This window comes from Poromitra crassiceps (genome assembly GCF_964638095.1).
Source record: "Poromitra crassiceps genome assembly, chromosome: 9".
Classification (NCBI taxonomy): domain Eukaryota; kingdom Metazoa; phylum Chordata; class Actinopteri; order Beryciformes; family Melamphaidae; genus Poromitra; species Poromitra crassiceps.
This window is the reverse complement of record NC_139630.1, coordinates 23,517,614-23,536,986: the sequence shown is the minus strand read 5'-3', so window position 1 is coordinate 23,536,986 and position 19,373 is coordinate 23,517,614. Positions and strand designations below refer to the sequence as shown.

Here is a 19,373-nt window from a genome sequence, read left to right as displayed (position 1 = left end):
CAGACAGCAAATTAGTGCTTTCATATTTCATCAAAACTAACCAAATGAGAACGCTATTGAGTAACATTCGTTTACATTACATTAAATTACTCATTTGGCAGATGCTTTTATCCAAAGCGACTTACAATAACATGTTTAGGTTCATAATAGTGCGGCTATTGTTAATGTTTATCTGTGAGCTCGTTAGCTGTTGAATATGCGGTCGCATTGTAAAGAGTGTCCTGAATCAATGACTGTGTTGTGGTGGCAGGAGTAACTAGATGGGGCTTTGTCTTTTTGTTCGTTTAGCGTTTATTGCTTGGTCATAGACAACTTTGTGAGTGGATTTCAAGTGATTAAACAAAGAGGGAGAGCGGTCGTCTTGCGGGGTGCAGCCGCGACCGCGCATATCTTACATACTGTGTTTGGTTTGTTCCAAGTCTGACTCGGCGAAAATAGTGTTTCCACAACGCATACGTTATTTTACCTCTCTTCTCGACCAGCGGCTCTCTTTCTGTGACTTCTGTCATCTTATTCTTGTGCTAACAAGGAAATAGGCGGGGAGGAGAAACGTGCCGTGGCTCTTCACCATGACAGGCATTCACAACTCGAGCTGAAACAAAACGGTGTGCTTTGGGCTTTGGGGGAGGGGCCGAGCAAAGGAAGGGGTGCGCTTGATTTACAACACAAGACAGAACGAGAGTGACAAGAGCCGCAAAATCGTTTCATGTCGATTATCTTGTTTTCATAATCGTGGAAAGCCCAAATCGTAATCATGATTAAAATTCGATTAATCGCCCAGCCCTAATGTATATGTATTTTGATAATAAAAAAATACTATATCACAATCGCACCATTGTGACGAAAAGAGAGCTGAGCCAGAAGGCAAAGCTCTCGATCTACCGGTCCATCTTTGTTCCTACCCTCAACTATGGTCATGAAGGATGGGTCATGATCGAAAGAACAAGATTGCGGATACAAGCACCAAAATGGGTGGCTGGCATCTCCTTTAGGAATAAGGTGAGAAGCTCATTCGATCGTGAGGGTCTCGGAGTAGAGCCGCTGCTCCTTTGCATAGAAATAAGCCAGTTGACGTGGTTCAGGCATCTGGTAAGGATGCCACCTGGTCGCCTCCCGAGGGAGGTGCTCCAAGCACGTTCAGCTGGGAGGAGATCACGGGGCAGACCGAGGGCTAGGTGGAGAGATTATGGGCCCTATCTTCGCAAAAGCGGTAATCTAGCGCTTGTGTGTGTTTAACACCGGGCGCAGCACAAATTGGAGGCGTGCCCAAGCACACTGCTATCCTCCCTGCCCCGCAAAATGCCTGTGCGCTCCCCGCTAAAGCAGAAAATGGGTGTGCTTATGGGAAGATTTATGCAGGCCACACTGATTGTTTTGACTGACTTACATCAATCAAACCAATCATATTGCCTCTCTCACTCCCTTTATACCGTTTGCGGGTGGGGAGAACCCAACACATATTCATCATAAAATTAAAAAAAATCACCTCATAATTTTCACATAAATCACCCAAATAGTTATTTTTCAATGTACACTTAACGGAATATCAAACAGGTGTTGTCTATTAATTTTAAGAATGGTATTTAACTGTTTCTGCAAATGAATTTGAATTAATTTGCGCAGTGCATGCTGTAATCTCCATGCATAATTTGGACATCTCAACACCATCGCATCATATACCAATAACACTTTATCAAATGAAATACTCTGGTTAATCTATTTTGTTAAACTTTTATCCTTCCAAAATCATTCATCAAAAATAGTTTGCCCTTAAACCTGCTGCTTGCTTCGCTCCCCTGGTCAGCGCAGCATCTTCCCCTATGCTTGCTCTCTCTCCCTCTTTCACTCACACACACATACACACCACACCACATAAGGGTGGAAGTGAGAATGCTGTCTGAAAAAAATTGATATTCAATTCTCAATTCTCGAATGAATTGTTGGACTGTTGCGGAGAACAGGCGATATACCGTAACAACATGAAAGCATGGAAAACATTATGGTAGTAACACACACACACACACACACAAACACACACATTGTTCCCATTGTATTTGAACCGCGCCGACATGAATTGCACACTTTCCCCCCTTTCTTTTAAGAAAGGGGGACGGCACGGTGGCTCAGTGGTTAACACTGTTGCCTCACAGCAAGAAGGTCCCGGGTTCGAACCCCGGTCCGTCCCAGGTCCTTTCTGTGTGGAGTTTGCATGTTCTCCCCGTGTCCGTGTGGGTTTTCTCCGGGTGCTCCGGTTTCCTCCCACGATCAAAGAAAGACATGTATGTTAGGGTTAATACTCCTGTCAGTGCCCCTGGCCAAGGTACTGGCAAAAAGAACTGGAGTTGGTCCCCGGGCGCTGCACAGTGGCTGCCCACTGCTCATAGTTCTAGGAAGGTTCCTAGTAGAGGATGGGTCAAATGCAGAGGATGAATTTCCCCCAAGGGGATAAATAAAGGATAACTTAACTTAACTTAACTTTTCATAATGTCCTAAAACAAAAATTGGTTGGGTTGGTCTGACAACACGGGCGTCTTTTCTTTTCTTTTCTTTTCTTTTCTTTTCTTTTCTTTTCTTCTCTTCTCTTCTCTATTCTCCCCTCCTCCTGGTTAAAGGAATTCAGTGGTTTGTGGGTTGGGTTGGGTTAGATATTTTTGGACTGTTGAGAAGTCCAAAAAAGTGTGTGTCCTGGACGCAGGCAAAGATACTGGTGCACTCTTGGTCAGCAGAGCCTTATTTTTGTGCTTAGAGGTGCTTATCAGAAGTCTTAGCGAAAAGTCTTAGCATAACACAAGCATTTTGCGGGGACACACTCACATTGCGTTGGCGCACAGACCCCAACGCAAAACTGGATGATATCATGGCCGTTGCGCAATTTGACAATTGCACGAGGCGGACCATGGCATAAGACGCATGGAAGATAGCATAAGACACGCATTACGGTGCACAAACCGGCCGGCAAGAGCAAAAAGCAAATATCGCTTGTACGAAGATAGGGCCCATATATCTCCATGCTGGCCTGGAAACGCCTCGGGATTCCCCAGTCAGAGCTGGCTAATAAGGCCAGGGAAAGGACTGTTTGGGGTCCCCTGCTGGATCTGCTACCTCCACGACCCCATCCTGGATAAGAGGTTGAAGATGGATGGATGGATGGAAATAGTATATCAATACGGATATTAAAGGATATGATTTTTCGCAATAATAATGTGCTCCTCCATCTCCCTGTAGGGCAGTGTTCCCAAACTGGGGTACGTACCCCTAGGGGTATGTGGATGTACTACAGGGGGTACTTAAAAGAAAGGGGGGAAATGAAAACATGTAAGAATAAATCAGGAAAATAAATTAAATTTTAAAATAAATCTGCTCAGGAGGCACTAATTGCAACTATTTCACTCCATTTCTTATATTGTAATGTTATATTATTCAAACGGTGGGTTATCATCCATTCATTGCTATATATATGCTAAAGTTTTATCTTCTCTTGCCGTTTTCTAAGCAAAATGTAGTCAGGTAAAGGGGGTACTTGGATTCAGAAGTCAGAGAAAGGGGTACTGAAGCCCAAAAAGTTTGAGAACCACTGATTGGGGATGGGGGAGTGAAAGTAAGTAAGTAAGTTTTATTTGACAATTTTTTAAAGCACACATAATACTGTTTCACAGAAGACAGACATTATGAGAACACACACAAAAAACTGCAGAGGATAAAAACACAACAAAGCCACAGGCTTTTTCTATTGTGGTCCTCTGGGGGAAAAGGAAGGGGGATGGCTGACAGGATTGTCAGGTGCAAATACAATACTTACGACTCACAATACATAAATACAAACCTACATATAGCAATTAACATAAAATACATAGTTATCAAATACAATACACATTCTCGCCCTGATACAGTACCTACCTATTCTACGAGAGTGGATGCCAACCATTTTTTAATAGCCGTTTTAAAACTGCTCTGTGCCTCAATAAGTTTCAGTGATGCCGGAACTTTGTTCCATTCAATGGCAGCAGAGTACAGAAAAGTGTACTTACCTACTAGAGTCCTAAATTTGAAAAGTCTGTTGTGCTGCCTCTGGTGCCATAGCTGTGGATGTCCCTAAAACGGTTAAAGTAGTTGTAAAGATATTTGGGAGTGGTTCCCATACGGTAGGGGAATCACCCCCCTTGCTGCTCTATCATCATTATTTCATCTACTTATCCAACTCTCTCTCTCTGTGTCTCTAGGTTTAACATGTCATCCGAGCCGTCCATTCACCATGGCCAGCTGTAGCAGAGACAGCACAGTTCGTCTATGGTCTCTCACACCTCTCATTTCTCCACTGCTGCTCAACATCCTTACTGACCAGCCATGGGACAAGGTCATAGGAAACACTGGTAAGGACATTCTATTCTATTCTATTCTATTCTATTCTATTCTATTCTATTATATGCTATGCTGTTCTATTCTATTCTATTCTATTCCTGAGCCTTATTTAACTAGGCAGATTGTCTCTCCAGACAGAGCTATGGTTCCTGGCGCGCCCCCTCTGCTCTGTGGTAAAGTGTCCAGAGACATCAAACAGGAGTTGGACAAACTGAGTTCAGACATCAGGGTCAAGAAGCTACGCTGGTTTTCTGAGTGCTTTTCGGTAACTACATTTCAAACACTCTTTTATCATTAGAGAGCAAATGCCAATAGATTGGCCATCATTATCATTAGTGGTGTTATCTATATCTATCTACACTACACTAATGCCGGCACTGTCTGTCTCTTTCTCTATCCTTCGCATATCTCGAGAACCTTTGGTGTGATCGACTTGAAACTCAGGGAGTGCACTTAGTGGGAGTGGACTGAGTGCAGAGCACTGTTTTTGTGCAATGTGGACGCGAAACACGTTCAATAATATATTTGTGTTCAATTCTGCCCCACCCGCATTAACAACGAAATGAGCGTTCCCTCAGTCACAGCTCTGGAGGTGGGCGGAGCGACCAGGGCACAGCAGCAGTCTCTCAGAGGAGAGGTCAAGTATGCCGACTCGAGCACCTATAGCAAGGAAATCATGCTGTAGCCTATCATCTCTAAATCTAAAGTAGTTCTCTAAATAAATCATAAATAATAATCTCTACATGTTGGCTGCTAAACACTGCGGTGAGTGACTGTAAGTGGTTCAGAGCAAGGCTGACTGTACTGTATGGCTGGCTTGGCTGCCTGGCGTTTCATTTCTTAAAACACTACTGGACATGCTATGATCATATCATTCCATGAGTTTTTCCAAATGTATGCTTCAAAAGCTCATGTTATCAGAATTCCAACACATGAAGTTTGAAAAATGGATGTTTGCATTTTTCTACTTGAAACACACACCTGCAATTTGCAAAAAGGGCGGCTGTAGCTCAGGAGGTAGAGCGGGTCGTCCACTAATCCCTTTGGATAAAAGAGGTCGGTGGTTCGATTCTCGGCTCCTCCAGTCTGCATGTCGAAGCAAGGGAGCTGGAAGGTGGGTGCTGAGGGTACTGCAGCACCCCCTGGTGGCAAGAGATGGGATTTTAGAAATTGTTGGATTTGGCTGTCTTGTCTTTATACCAACAAAATGCATTAAAAAACAGTTTGTGCTTCCCAGCTCTAATCTTATTTCATACGCTCTCTCTTCAAAAGTGTTTGATTTTCATCATAATCTGGTTTTCCATAATAATAAGTTCAGTGTTTATGCCTATGTTGCTGTCTGTTGTAGTGTAAAAACGACTAAAGGGAGAGCAGGTGCTTACATGAAAGTGAGTGAGAAAAGGAGAAGATACTGAATAATTACATCACAACAGTCTAATCCTAATGTTTTTTTGTTTTCTTGAATATATATATATTTTTTACAGTTGTGTGTTAATACATAGACAATGTGAGACAAAGAGGGAAAGAAAACAAAATCATAAAAACCATGGAAATTAGACAGTGACAACAACAAAAACAAGACAAATCAAGACAAAAGAAAACAGGAGGCTACCAGACATATTATGCCTTTTTTTAGATATGCGGTATCTTTTCAAAAGTCTAATCCTAATGTTAATTTAAAATTAAATATTCTTCTAAATATGGATGAAAGTCCAAAAAACGTTGAATTTTCTTCGACGCTGCCCGCACAGCACCCCCTACTTAATAATAGTTCCAGCGCGGCTGTGTCGAAGTGTCCTTGGGCAAGACACTGAACCCTAAATTGCTCCCGTTGGTGCACCCTGCGTGGTAACCTGCCGCCATCGGTGTGTGAATGGGTGAATGTACCTACTGACTGTAAAGCGCTTTGGATAAAAGCGCTATATAAATGCAGGCCATTTACCAGTTACCATTTGTATTGCAGGTGTGTATATATAAGGCTATATATAAGGCTGCAGCAGGCAGCAGGTGATAGACAGATAAAGTCTCTCGCTCCTTTTCCCATTTCACGTTTTCACGCCGGACGTTTCAAAGAAATCTGTGGGCTGTGAGAGTGTTGACTGATCTGTGGGCTGTGACAGTGTTGACTGATCATTGTGGATGGAGCAGACAGTAGCATGAGAGGAAGCAGCCTGCGTATGTTCCCAATTCATGAACATACATCTATATTTGACATTGTTATTCATGCTATTTCCTTTATATTCTAAGATTGGCTATAGCCTACTGTTATGGAAATTAATTTCTCACTCCTCATCCCGCATAAACAACATTTTCAGCCAATAAGAAAACGATGACCAATTATTTGATTGAAGCCAGGAGTCGGGAAGTTGTCTTAAAATAATGTATTAGCCATAACATATACTCTTGTAAACTTCATTACAGGAGGACTGCGATCTTCTCAGTATACATGATGTATGGAATACAGAAGGTCATAGAATGCAGTGAAGATTCGACAGTTGTCATGTAGCTCTTATACAGTAGGCTGAGAGGTGAGAGAAGAGCAGGGAGGGATGAGCTGAAGCACACACGACAGCACATTGTGTGGTGTGTGTGTTTCTGTGTGTGTGTGGCAGCAAGGTCAGCCACGTGTGACATGACATGTTGCTGTGGGCAGAGGGTGAAATCTGCTTGTAGCCCCCGTTCACACAGTACGCCAAAGCAACCCTCAACCGAAGCTCTACCTACGCTGAACCCACAAGTTTAATTTAGGCGTCCTTGTTAACAGGCGAAGCCGTTCACACCACCTGCGCGCATGCCAATGCTGACGCCTTGCCGAAGCCACGCTCACGCCACGCTGAAGCAAACGCCAATTTTCCAAGCATGAAGCCGCGCCGCCGCAGGCATGAAGTCAATGGGAGTTGTGGGCGGCTTCAAGGCGCTGAGAGGAAAAGACAAGGCTTCTTGTGTGAACAACAAGGCGTATGTTCAGCTTGTGCCTGCTTCAAGCTTCAGTTCTACTTACGTTCGGCGTCCTGTGTGAACAAGGGCTTGTATGCAGAAGCAACAGATACGCTGTCTGTAGATGGTGTCTGCCTATTTCCTGTCCATATGACGTGCATTTATCTAATAACTCATACCAATAATTATATGTATGCAATTATAGCTTTATTGAATTATGTAATGACTTAAATTCTATAACACCTACTGAACTTCTTTTGGCAGTGTGCCTGTAATTAATAGTAGACTGCAAATAAAATGTAAATAATAATAATAATAATAATAATAATAATAATAATAATAATAAAATGCGGTGATGACGGTAATGACTCATGAGGTAATGATTTTGGGACAGTTCCCGGGACAATGGTGAAAAAAAGGTAGTTTCAAGCCCTGGGCTCATAGTCTCTTTTCTGATCAATTCCATGATTTGTTTTGTTCTCATCCAGGTACATTCTTCTGTTATCTCACATCACTAAACCATCTCACAGGACACCTAAAGAAGGAGTTTGCAGTCATCTGACTACAAACTCCTTCTTTAGGGCTTATAAGTATTGTCTTGGCTGAACATCACTCCAACATTAATGTTAGGAAATTCCCCTTAACAGTTTAGTGTGTGTGTGTGTGTGTGCGTGTGTGTGTGTGTGTGTGTGTGTGTGTGTGTGTGTGTGTGTGTGTGTGTGTGTGTGTGTGTGTGTGTCTGCATGCGCCTGTGTCTGTGTTTACACTCCACCAGCCTCCAGGCGGCAGTAGTAACATGTGGGACTTGGTGTCAGTAATCAACGGACATGACGACTCACTGCTGCCACCCAGCTACAGCAAGGGAGTCATGCACATGAAACACCTGCTGAGATTCAAAACGGTAAGTCACTCTGATTCCCCGAGGCTCTGTTAGAAATGTAGGGGATGGTATGTGAAGAAGCTTCTCATCTACCCTCATCATCCATTGGGATCCCGGCTGAGCCAGTCACATTTGCCGCATAGCAATGACCCCTCTATTTCAGGCGTTCCCAACCTTTTTTGGCTTGTGACCCCACTTTGACGCTAGAGACCCCAGACATTTTGGTACAACATAATATAATATAATATAATTATATAATATAATCAGTGACAGCATCACTGACATAATCAGTGACATCATCAAGATGTCACATGTAACAGTACTTTGACTTTTTTCTCAGAATTCTGATTTTTGATCTGAGAATTCTGACTTTAATCTCAGAATTCTGACATTAAACTCAGAATTCTGACTTTAATCTCAGAATTCTGACATTAAACTCAGAATTCTGACTTTTTTCTCAGAATTCTACCATTAAAATCAGAATGCGCAGCTCCAAATTGACAGCTGCGAGGGGGAGGATACCACATGACGGCCGCAAGAAGGGTCGCAGGCGGAAACTCTATAGCGTGGGGCAGTCGGTAGAGCCCTAAGAGTTTTGTACACAATTAAAAGATCTTAACTTAATTCTAAAGGAGGGGCTTAGGGTACAGGCTTCAGACATCTCACCCTAAGTGACGCAACTTCAATCTTTTGCACAGCATCAGTCTTCCCAACCTGTGGTACCTTCCATGAGTCCCTGTCACAAGTAATAAATACTGGTAATTAGGGATGTCACAATATATCGTCCCACAATATATCGCAATATCAAAACGTGACAATATGTATCGTTGAGATGAAATCTCATATCGCGAGAAAAAGAAGCTGAACATGGTGGCACTGATCTGCATCTGATTGCATGCTCGCTCTCCTTTTCATTGCTTTGTTTGAACAGACGAGGGACGTTACAGACACGGAGGATGAAAATGGTGAAATTACTCAAATTAGCATGGAGGATGCCCCCTCAACTTACAAATCGATCGCAAAAAAGTATTGTTAAAATATCGTATCGTATCATTATCGTGAACCCAATATCGTGTATCCTATCGTATCGTGAACTGAGTGTATCGTGACACCCCTACTGGTAATACATAATAATAAAAAGTGCTCTGAGAATGCATTATTTGGCCTCCGTACTGTTTACGTTCAGATGTGGGCCAGAAACATTTTTGAGATTTTCAAGTGGGGCAGAAAAGGTTGTGCACCTCTGCTCTAGAAATTACATGGCTTGGATGAAAAATCACCCAGCAGTGTGTTTTTACATCACACCCCAAACACACCTGAAGCGTATGCGACACTGAAGCAATGCCTCGCGGAGGCAGTTTCAATTTGGCATCCTTGTTAACAGGGGAGACTGATCACACCAGCTGGTCTCATATCCTGCAGTGACAGTTTCGGCGTTGCATCTATTTTTGACGCGTGACACGAGCAGCCGTGTGCAGCCAGGCATGAAGTAAGTACAAGTTGTGACCGGCGTGGAGCAAAACAGAGCAAGGCACGGAGCAAAACAGAGTGAGGCACGCAGCAAAACAGAGCGAGGCACAGAGCAAAACAGAGCGAGGCACGCAGCAAAACAGAGCGAGGCACGGAGCAAAACAGAGCGAGGCACGCAGCAAAACAGAGCGAGGCATGGAGCAAAACAGAGCGAGGCACGGAGCAAAACAGAGCGAGGCACGCAGCAAAACAGAGCGAGGCACGGAGCAAAACAGAGCGAGGCACGCAGCAAAACAGAGCGAGGCACGCAGCAAAACAGAGCGAGGCACGGAGCAAAACAGAGCGAGGCACGCAGCAAAACAGAGCGAGGCACAGAGCAAAACAGAGCGAGGCATGGAGCAAAACAGAGCGAGGCACGCAGCAAAACAGAGCGAGGCACGCAGCAAAACAGAGCGAGGCACGCAGCAAAACAGAGCGAGGCACGGAGCAAAACAGAGCGAGGCACAGAGCAAAACAGAGCGAGGCACGGAGCAGAACAGAGCAAGGCACGGAGCAAAACAGAGCGCTTCTGGTGTGAATGGCCAGGCTCCTACTCAACCCTTCCTTGACGGGCTGCTTCGGAGACGCTTCTGGTGTGTCCCAGCCGTCTCTCATGCCTGTCTGTAGAATAGATGCCCGCTGTACACAGCACAGAATCACAGAAGTAGCTTGTAGAAGATCTCTCATTTAGGGCAGTTATCTCATTGACTATCTTCATAGACTACATGAATATGAATGATTCATTTGTTCTATTCTATTCTCTTGTAGTCTGAGGCCCAAGAACTTACTATAGTGAAGATGTCTAAGTTTGGCGGAGGTATTGGAGCTCCCAGTGCAGAGGAGAGGCTGAAAGAGGCAGCAGAAATCCATCTGAGACTGGGACAGATCCAACGATACTGTGAATTAATGGTGGAGCTGGGACAGGTAGGTGTGTGCATGTGTAATTTTACCCCTCTCTCATCTCGCATGTGTCCTAATATCTAACAGCCCAAATACAAACTAGTGAGGTTTCTGACCAAATTTCAATCAGGAAGGCCGCCATATTCACGTTACCTGATCAGCCCGTGACATCAGTCAATAATAATAATAATAATTCATTTATTTTATATAGCGCTTTTTCCAGACCCAAAGACGCTTTACAGAGAACAAGAGACAAGCAACAGGGAACAGAAACAGACAACAGATACAGGTAACAGGCAACAGTTACAGGGAACAGATACAAATGACAGTGGCGGTTCAGGGCAAGGTAGTATGGAGAAGCAGAGGGGGGGAAGATAACAGGAGGGAGGAAGAGGGGGGGGGATGGGGGGGCGGAGGGTGATGGTTTGGAGGAGGTGGTCAGGGGTAGGGGAGGTTGTAAGCTTGGGAGAACAGGTAGGTTTTAAGTCGGGTTTTGAAAGTGGGGAGTGAGGGAGAGTCTCGGACGGTCTGGGGGAGGGAGTTCCAAAGTCGGGGTGCGGCACGGGAGAAAGCACGGTCACCGAAGGTTTTGAGTCTGGATGGGGGGATGATGAGGCTGGCAGTAGAAGAGGAACGGAGTGTACGGGAGGGGCGATGGGGGATGAGGAGGTCAGTCAGGTAGGGGGGGGGGCTAGGCTGTGGAGGGCTTTGAAGGTGAGGAGGAGTAATTTGAAGTCGATGCGTTGCTTAACGGGGAGCCAGTGGAGAGAGTGGAGGACAGGGGTGATGTGATCACGGGACCGGGTGTGAGTGAGCAGGCGGGCAGCTGAGTTTTGGACCATCTGGAGTCTATGGAGGGAACAGGAGGTGATGCCAGTGAGGAGGGAGTTGCAATAGTCCAGGCGGGAGGAGATGAAGGCATGGATGAGGGATTGAGCAGCAGGGGGGGAGAGGCAGTGTCTGACTTTGGCGATGTTACGGAGATGAAAATATGAGGTTTTGACAACGGAGCTGACATGGGGATCAAAGGAGAGGGTGGGGTCCAGGATGAAACCAAGGTTGCGTGCCAGGGGGGAGGGGGTGATGGTGGAGTCGTCAATGGTGAGGGTGATGGGTCCGGTTTTATTGAGGGTGGATTTGGTGCCAATGAGGAGGAGTTCAGTTTTATCGCTATTGAGTTGGAGGAAGTTGTGGGTTAGCCAGGTTTTTATTGCGGATATGCAGTTTTCGATGTGGGTGAGGGGTGGGTTCTGGAGGGATTTGGTGGTGATGTAGAGCTGAGTGTCGTCGGCGTAGCAGTGGAAGTCCAGGTTGAATTGGCGGATGATGAGACCAAGGGGGAGTATATAACAGAGGAAGAGCAGGGGGCCGAGGACTGAGCCCTGGGGGACCCCCTGCTAAACAGAGGAGAGGGTGGAGGAATGACCGGAGAGGGAGATGAATTGTTGTCTGTCGGTGAGGTATGAGGTGAGCCAGTCCAGTGCGGTGCCCTCAACACCCAGTTGGCGCAGCCTTTGGAGGAGGATGGAGTGGTTCACAGTGTCAAAGGCTGCGCTCAGATCAAGTAGAACTAGGATGCTGAGGGCACCGGAGTCAGCGGAGGTGAGGAGGTCATTGATGACTTTGGAGAGGGTGGTTTCGGTGCTGTGGTAGGGACGGAAGCCAGACTGTAGGGGTTCGTAGAGGTTGTGGGAGTGAAGGTGGGAGTGAAGTTGGGTGGCGACGATGCGCTCGAGGGTTTTGGAGAGGAATGGTAGGTTGGAGATGGGGCGGTAGTTGAAGAGGTTAGCAGGGTCGAGGGTGGGTTTTTTGAGGATGGGGGTGACAGCGGCGAGTTTGTAGACAGAGGGGACGTGACCTTGGGAGAGTGACTGATTGAAAAGGGCAGTGAGGTGGGGGATGAGGGCGGGGAGGCAAGCCTTGGTCAGGGGGGTGGGGAGGGGGTCGAGGGAGCAGGTGGTAGACTTGGAGGCGGTGATAATGTCGGTGATGAGGGAGGAGTCAACAGGGGAGAAGGCAGCGAGGGAGGGGGGAGGTCAGGGGGAGGGAAGGTGATAGTGGGGGGAGGAGGGGCAGAGGGGTTGGCGATGGAGGCAGTCAGGGAGGAGTGGATTCTGGAGATTTTGCTGTTGAAGGCGTGGAGAAATGAGTTGCAGAGTTCAGGGGAGGAGAGTGTGTTATTGTCCGGGGGTTGGAGGAGCTTTTTGACAGTGGAGAAGAGAGTGCGGGGGTTCCTGTTGGTGGTGTTGATGAGGGTGGAGAAGTGGGCAGATTTGGCGGCTAGGAGTGCATCACGGTAGGAGGAGAGGTGCTGTTTGAGGAGTTCCGCGTCAAGCCCAAGCATGACGTCAGTTGTCGTCAGTTCATCCCGTGCAGTATGACGTCAGTTGTGACGTCAGTCATCGTCAGTTTATCCTAGTATATATAGTGAGGGTTCTACGTCACCCTCCACTCTGGCGGATCATAGCAGCAGTTGGCCTCATGGCAGCTCGGGGGACGAGCCATCCTCCGAAGCTGCCGTTTCACTATTCTATTTTTCACTATTCTTTCGCTGCTTCTATCCTGTTCTTAAGTCGCCATTAATTCATGGGTTCACTCAGCGTTGACTTTCACTGTCAGCATGTCGGGATTGGGAGATGAGCAGGATGGAAGAACGGGCAGGAGGAAATAGAGCAGTTCGTGGATGAAGACGAGTATTTTTGACGATGATAGCCTACTCTGTTCCTGCTCGGGAACGCTGGCATTCATTCGTTTCCGCGGCTGAGAGGCTCTCAGCTGGCAGACCCGAGCAACGGCCCAGGACACATCTCAGATGGTCACGAGGAGACTGAAGAAGGGCCCAGAAGCAGGAAGCAGAAAAGGAGGCGACCCGGCCTCCCGTGGACGCACAAGGGCGAGGAAAGGAAGTGAGCCGCACACCGCTCCTCAATTAATTTATTAATATCGGTTCGGGTTTGAATTTACAGGCCTGTTAAACAGCAATAAAACACAAAAAACAAGCAGCAAATGTATTTATTATAGTGAATGAACTCTTCACAATCTTTGCGACCCGGAAAGGTTGTTATATTCCGTCCTATAGACACGTTTCCTGGGCACTTCCGGTTTGCTTCCGGACTCGGCCGCGAGATGTATTTCTCTTCCGGTCTTTGTGAATACAAAGAAGCGTAACGTACTAGCGTAGTAGCCATAGTGACCGCCGAAAAAATGCAAACTTGGGATCATTCTCCGAGTCTCCTGTCTAACGAAAGAGTGTCTATCCCACAACCGTTGACAGTGGACACATGAGAAGATAATATGTGTAAATGTCCGAACGTAACTACAGGCAGGATTATAGCGTATTTTGAGGAATCAATGGAGGTGGACGGCAACGCGATGAACAATCTCAAAAGCTCCGAAGCGTCAGCCAGACTAACGTTAGGTAAGGTTGCAGTCCTCTCCTCTGTCACAGTCAGTCAGACTAACGTTAGGCTACAGTCCTCTCCTCTGTCACAGTCAGTCAGACTAATGTTAGGTTACAGTGACAGTACTCTCCTCTCTCACAGTCAGACTAACGTTAGGTTACAGTCCTCTCCTCTCTCACAGTCAGCCAGACTAACATTAGGTTACTGTCCTCTCCTCTGTCACAGTCAGTCAGACTAACATTAGGTTACAGTCCTCTCCTCTGTCACAGTCAGCCAGACTAACGTTAGGTCTCTCTCCATTCAAAAACAACACAGTTTGCCTTGATCACTGCAAAACATGACATGCCGTGTGTAGCCTCCACACAATGGGGCTACACACGGTAAATCATGGTAAATACGCAGCACAATACCTGCCGTGGTAAACAGAAGAAGACTGGGATATTAACTTTAAGGCGACTCACTTCTAGACTTTAATGAAATTGTATTCACTTACTATCTGCTCAGTGGATTACCATTTTACAATTTTGGAGCCGAAATTGTAACATAGCAACGTTGGTCCACAAACGTTGCTATTTTAACTTTTTTTTTTTTTTTTTTTTTTTTTTTTTACCTTTATTTATACAGGGGGAGTCTCACTGAGAGCAATGCTCTCTTTTTCAGGAGTGCCCTGTTCACATTCACACACACATTCATACCTGGAAGCTGACTAGTACAACCACAGTCTGATCTGCTGGCCACTGATCAACTCCACTGGAGCAACTTAATTAATTAAACTTAATTAATAACGTTAGATGTGTTTAACAGAGCTGTATATCGGGTCTAGCAGCTGATCAGCAGCTCAGACAGCCTCAAACACGAGGTGATTGACAGCTCTATAATTAGCAAAATATCAGTGGGTGCATTTTATTTTGCCGACTTTCTGAAAATTAGATTAAAAGTTGCAATACATTTGGATGGAAACCCAGTCACACAATCTAGTTGCTGCAACTTGAGATGGTATTGGATATGCATCGTGTGCTGATGCTCAAAACACTGTCGATCCAACCACTCGTTCAGGCGTTTCTGTGTATTGTGACAGCCACGCACTGCACAATGTGTTCCAGAATAACCCATTGTTAATAACGTCTGCTAACGTTAGTGTAGCTGTTGTTAGCGATCGTTGTAAAAAAGTTCGGATATTTCGGCTGCTGCCTTCTGATATATCCAACTCGCATTCAGAACGGTCTCAATAGCCTACTTCTCATCATGGGAATATTTGCTTTACTTTTAACTGAGGGGCAGAGGTAGGAGCGTTAGCCTCAAGTACTTGTCATGCATGCCATTTGCTAAATAAAGTCTCTTGTTAAACTTTACCGACCGGTCTCGCATGATTGAAATACAAACATGTGTCCTAATATCTAACAGCCCAAATACAAACAAATGCAAGTCAAGTCAAGTCAAGTCAAGTTTATTTGTATAGCACATTTCATACACAGAGGCAATTCAAAGTGCTTCACATAAAATGGTTGACAGGAAAATAAAAGAAAAGAAGAGAGTAAAATGGACATTTAAAAGCATCACAACAAAACTTAAAAAAAAGAGTATAAAAAGTGCAATAAGCAACAGGCGCAGCAGTTGCAGAAAGAGCTAAAACTTATAGAGGACTCATTGGGTTTGCATAGTAGCTGTCAGCAGTTAAAAGCGACGGTAAACATAAAAGTCTTTAGTCTATTTTTAAAAGTAAGTAAGATTGGGGCAGATCTGAGGTTTTCAGGCAATTTGTTCCAGCTAGCAGAAGCATAGTGGGTAAATGCAGCCTTCCCGTGATTTGATTTGATCCTAGGGACAGTTAACACCTTAAGTGCCATAGCCGAAATAATTCGTCTTACATAATCCAACGCTTAAGTGCCAGAGCCGAGTTTACTCGTCTTAGATAAACATTTTTTTTTTTTGACGGTGGGACATCAATCAACAACTTTTACATCTTCGAGATCACTATTGGAGCAAGATAATGTGTATAATCTATTTTACCGACCCACTAAGTGTTGACAGTGCTCCCCCAGACGACCGAAATCAAAGAAAAAACTGCCGCGGGACCAAGCCGTTCAAGGAAATGCCGTGGCGATTTTACAGTAATCCATTCAAGACTTGTCTTGCCTGAGAGCGGCCGCGCACCGGCAGCAGCACACAGAGAGCGGAGAGCGATTTGCAAAATAGATCATAGGTGAAACACACTTTGAAACACCTCAGAAAGGCCAGAATCAACATCTGCCCATCGCCCACGCATTCCCCGGCCCATCTTGACTCGCACAAGGAGCGTCCGCACGCAGGCAAGCAGGCAGGCAGGCACACAGGCAGGCAGCAGCAAAAGCGCTTCTGACACGCCCGCTGTACAGCCAGGAGGAAGGAGGAGAAGACACACGGAGGGAGGAGTTTGAATGAGAGGGGTGTTTCCTGTTGTTATGGAGGAAATTACTGTTCAAAACTATTGTTTAGAATGTCTGACGGTCTTACTGATGCCAAAAATGAATGGTTAAAGTGACTGTTTCACAAAAAGCCATTTATCTCTGAATAAATTTCCAGACGCTGAAACCATGCTGTACTCAACGGCTAATATCTACATAACTACTAACTCTGCAAACTAACTCTTTTAGACAGAGAAAGCACACATTCTATTAGTTATTTTTAGATGATTGGTGTTCATGAATTCTTAACAGAAAAGATTTCTCGGCTGTTCTAAAATGAGCCAGAATCGTCAAAAACACCCCTGGCACAACTTACCTACAGGAATGAAAACATGGCTGGCATTCAATGTGTTAATAAGCTGGACCCTGTTGACCTAAGAGTTCTAGACGGTTCGTAGCGTGGGAGCAATTCAGCTATGTATTTTGGGCCTAGGCCATTAAGTGATTTATAGACTAATAACAGTATTTTAAAATCTATTCTCTGACACACTGGCAACCAGTGTAAGGACTTAAGAACTGGAGTGATATGATCAGCTTTCTTAGTCTTCGTTAGAACTCTAGCAGCAGCATTCTGAATGAGTTGAAGTTGCCTAAGTTCTTTTTTGGAGAGACCAGAAAAAAGGCTATTGCAGTAGTCTAACCTACTATAAATGGAGGCGTGAATTAGTTTTTCTAGATCCTGTCTGGACATGTATCCCCTAATTCTTGCTATATTTTTAAGATGATAAAAAGCAGATTTTCTAATTGACTTAATGTGGGAGTTAAAGTTGAGATCGGAATCAATAATAACTCCAAGATTTTTGACTTGATCCTTAGGCTTCAGGGATAGAGACTCAAGGCGTACAGTGATTTTAAGCCTTTGTTCTTTGGGGCCAAACACGATCACCTCAGTTTTGTCTTTGTTTAGCTGTAGGAAATTCTGGCACATCCAGTTATTTATTTGATCAATGCACTGGCACAATGATTCTATGGGGGCATAGTCAGCTGAGGAAAGAGTTATATACAACTGAGTGTCGTCTGCATAGTTATGATAGGCTACTTTGTTTTTTTGCATAATTAGGCCTAGAGGGAGCATATAAAGGTTGAGGAGAACGGGCCCCATAATGGATCCTTGAGGCATCCCACAAGTCATCCTAGTTAGGTCAGATGTGTAATTGCCAATGGAGATGAAGTACTTGCTGTCTTGAAGATAGGACTTGAACCACTGGAGGACCGTACCCGATAGCCCAACCCAGTTTTCCAGTCTGTCCAATAAAATTGAGTGGTCAACAGTGTCAAATGCAGCGCTAAGATCCAGTAGCACTAGAATTGAATTTTTGCCTGAGTCTGTGTTCATTCTGATGTCATTTATGACTTTGCAAACATGTTTTCTTGTTTGTGCATACGTCTAACAGCATTTCAGACAACTGGGAAACCTGCAGGCGTGCAAATGGGAAGGATAGTCCTGTTAATCTGAACCTGTCTAGTCTGTTGTTATTGGACATGCTTACTATTGTCCATAACAAAAATAATTACAATGGATTAGTTATGCACATCCAGGAACCATTCCAGGCAGGTGCTGGATCCAGAAGCAATGTAATAGCTAAGAAAGAAAGTATGCAATGCATGCATGACTGAAGAAGAGCAGTGGTGCTTGAAGCACCACATTATGCTGCTATACAATAATGCAATAAAAGGGAGCTAGATTGTATACTTTCTTTCTTAGCTAATGTCGACTACAAACATAATGTTTGAGCATGGAGAGGATTATATGTGTACATTATAACATTGCTCATTTGGCCGTTGATGGATTTTGGACTTGTTTGAGACCTGAGGCAAAATTTTCTGGACATCTGCTGATGGATCTGCATCTGGTGGATCAGATGGATCCACCAGGATCAGATGGCAGGGAAGGCTGCCACACAGACCTGGTAAACCCAAAGAGATTCTCGCAAACCATTCAGTGTTCTTAGCTTTAGTTATAATAAATGATAGCCATAATATTTAGCATTGTTAACATAAATATTCAAAGATCAGGCAGTTGAAACACAGGTGAAGTCTGTCCATATACAACACGGAGGTTGCCAGCATAACTGGAGGGAAAACCAGTCTCCATTGAGGTCAGTGAATGGAGACTGTGCCATCTCATGCTGGACATGCTCTGAAGTTGAAACTGTAGAGCATGTTGGCCTTCTGGCCACATCACAATCAGTGATGTCAGAGCAGGTAGTTTGCCTTTGACAGATGATGCCAAACACCCACTTCTACATAACTGATTGGGATGTGAACTGTCAGAACTGCCACATGCTTTACACTGTAAAGTTTACAGTTTTAACCCATAGAGAGTTTTCTGCACTATGTCATTTAATGTTGATTTACTGATTAGTGAGACATTGAAATGGTCCCTTACACATCATCCTGACAATATAGTTTTTTGTTAGTTCATGACCTACATAGTGAATATTCCAAAAAAAAATATATACAGTATTCTAATTGTATTGGTGTTGCCTGTGTCCAGACCTTCCAGTCCGCCCACTCCACACAGTTGGCTGCTTGGTCTGGCTTCGTCATATGAAAATGCCTTTTTTTTGGTTGACAGAATGATTCATTAGCCAATCAGCATCAATTGGGTGCCAACACCCATAGTGCCTCCACCCATAATAATACAATAGGGTTCCAGTAAGTGGATGGAGTAGACGCACTACGTCTAGCTCCTGCATCTCTTCTTGTTTAAACCTTTAAACACCCAACAACTTCAACTCGACATCAAGTGGAGGCCTTCACATAGTGGTCATATAGCATAAACATGCCACTAAAAAAAGCATCCAAAGACGTTACAACCGACCCTCCTGGGGAAACCAGTAGCGAGGTGAGCATGGCATCTATTGCCAATCTCTCATCGACAAGCCCTCTCCACTGACTTTAAGTCAACTATTTCTGCACTGGAGATCAAGCTGGACCGCA

The 19,373-nt window shown here is 44.8% G+C and overlaps 1 protein-coding gene across 1 annotated transcript in view; it reads left to right on the top strand.

Annotated features, from left to right (window-relative positions):
* LOC310782218 (WD repeat-containing protein 17-like) overlaps positions 1-19,373 on the top strand; it is a 150,101-nt gene that overhangs the window by 67,317 nt on the left and 63,411 nt on the right. Inside the window, exons 23-26 of the mRNA XM_083642900.1 lie at positions 4,221-4,370; positions 4,494-4,624; positions 8,072-8,197; positions 10,454-10,609. Coding sequence (XP_083499026.1) covers positions 4,221-4,370; positions 4,494-4,624; positions 8,072-8,197; positions 10,454-10,609 — 563 coding nt within the window. The remainder of the gene's footprint in view (positions 1-4,220; positions 4,371-4,493; positions 4,625-8,071; positions 8,198-10,453; positions 10,610-19,373) is intronic.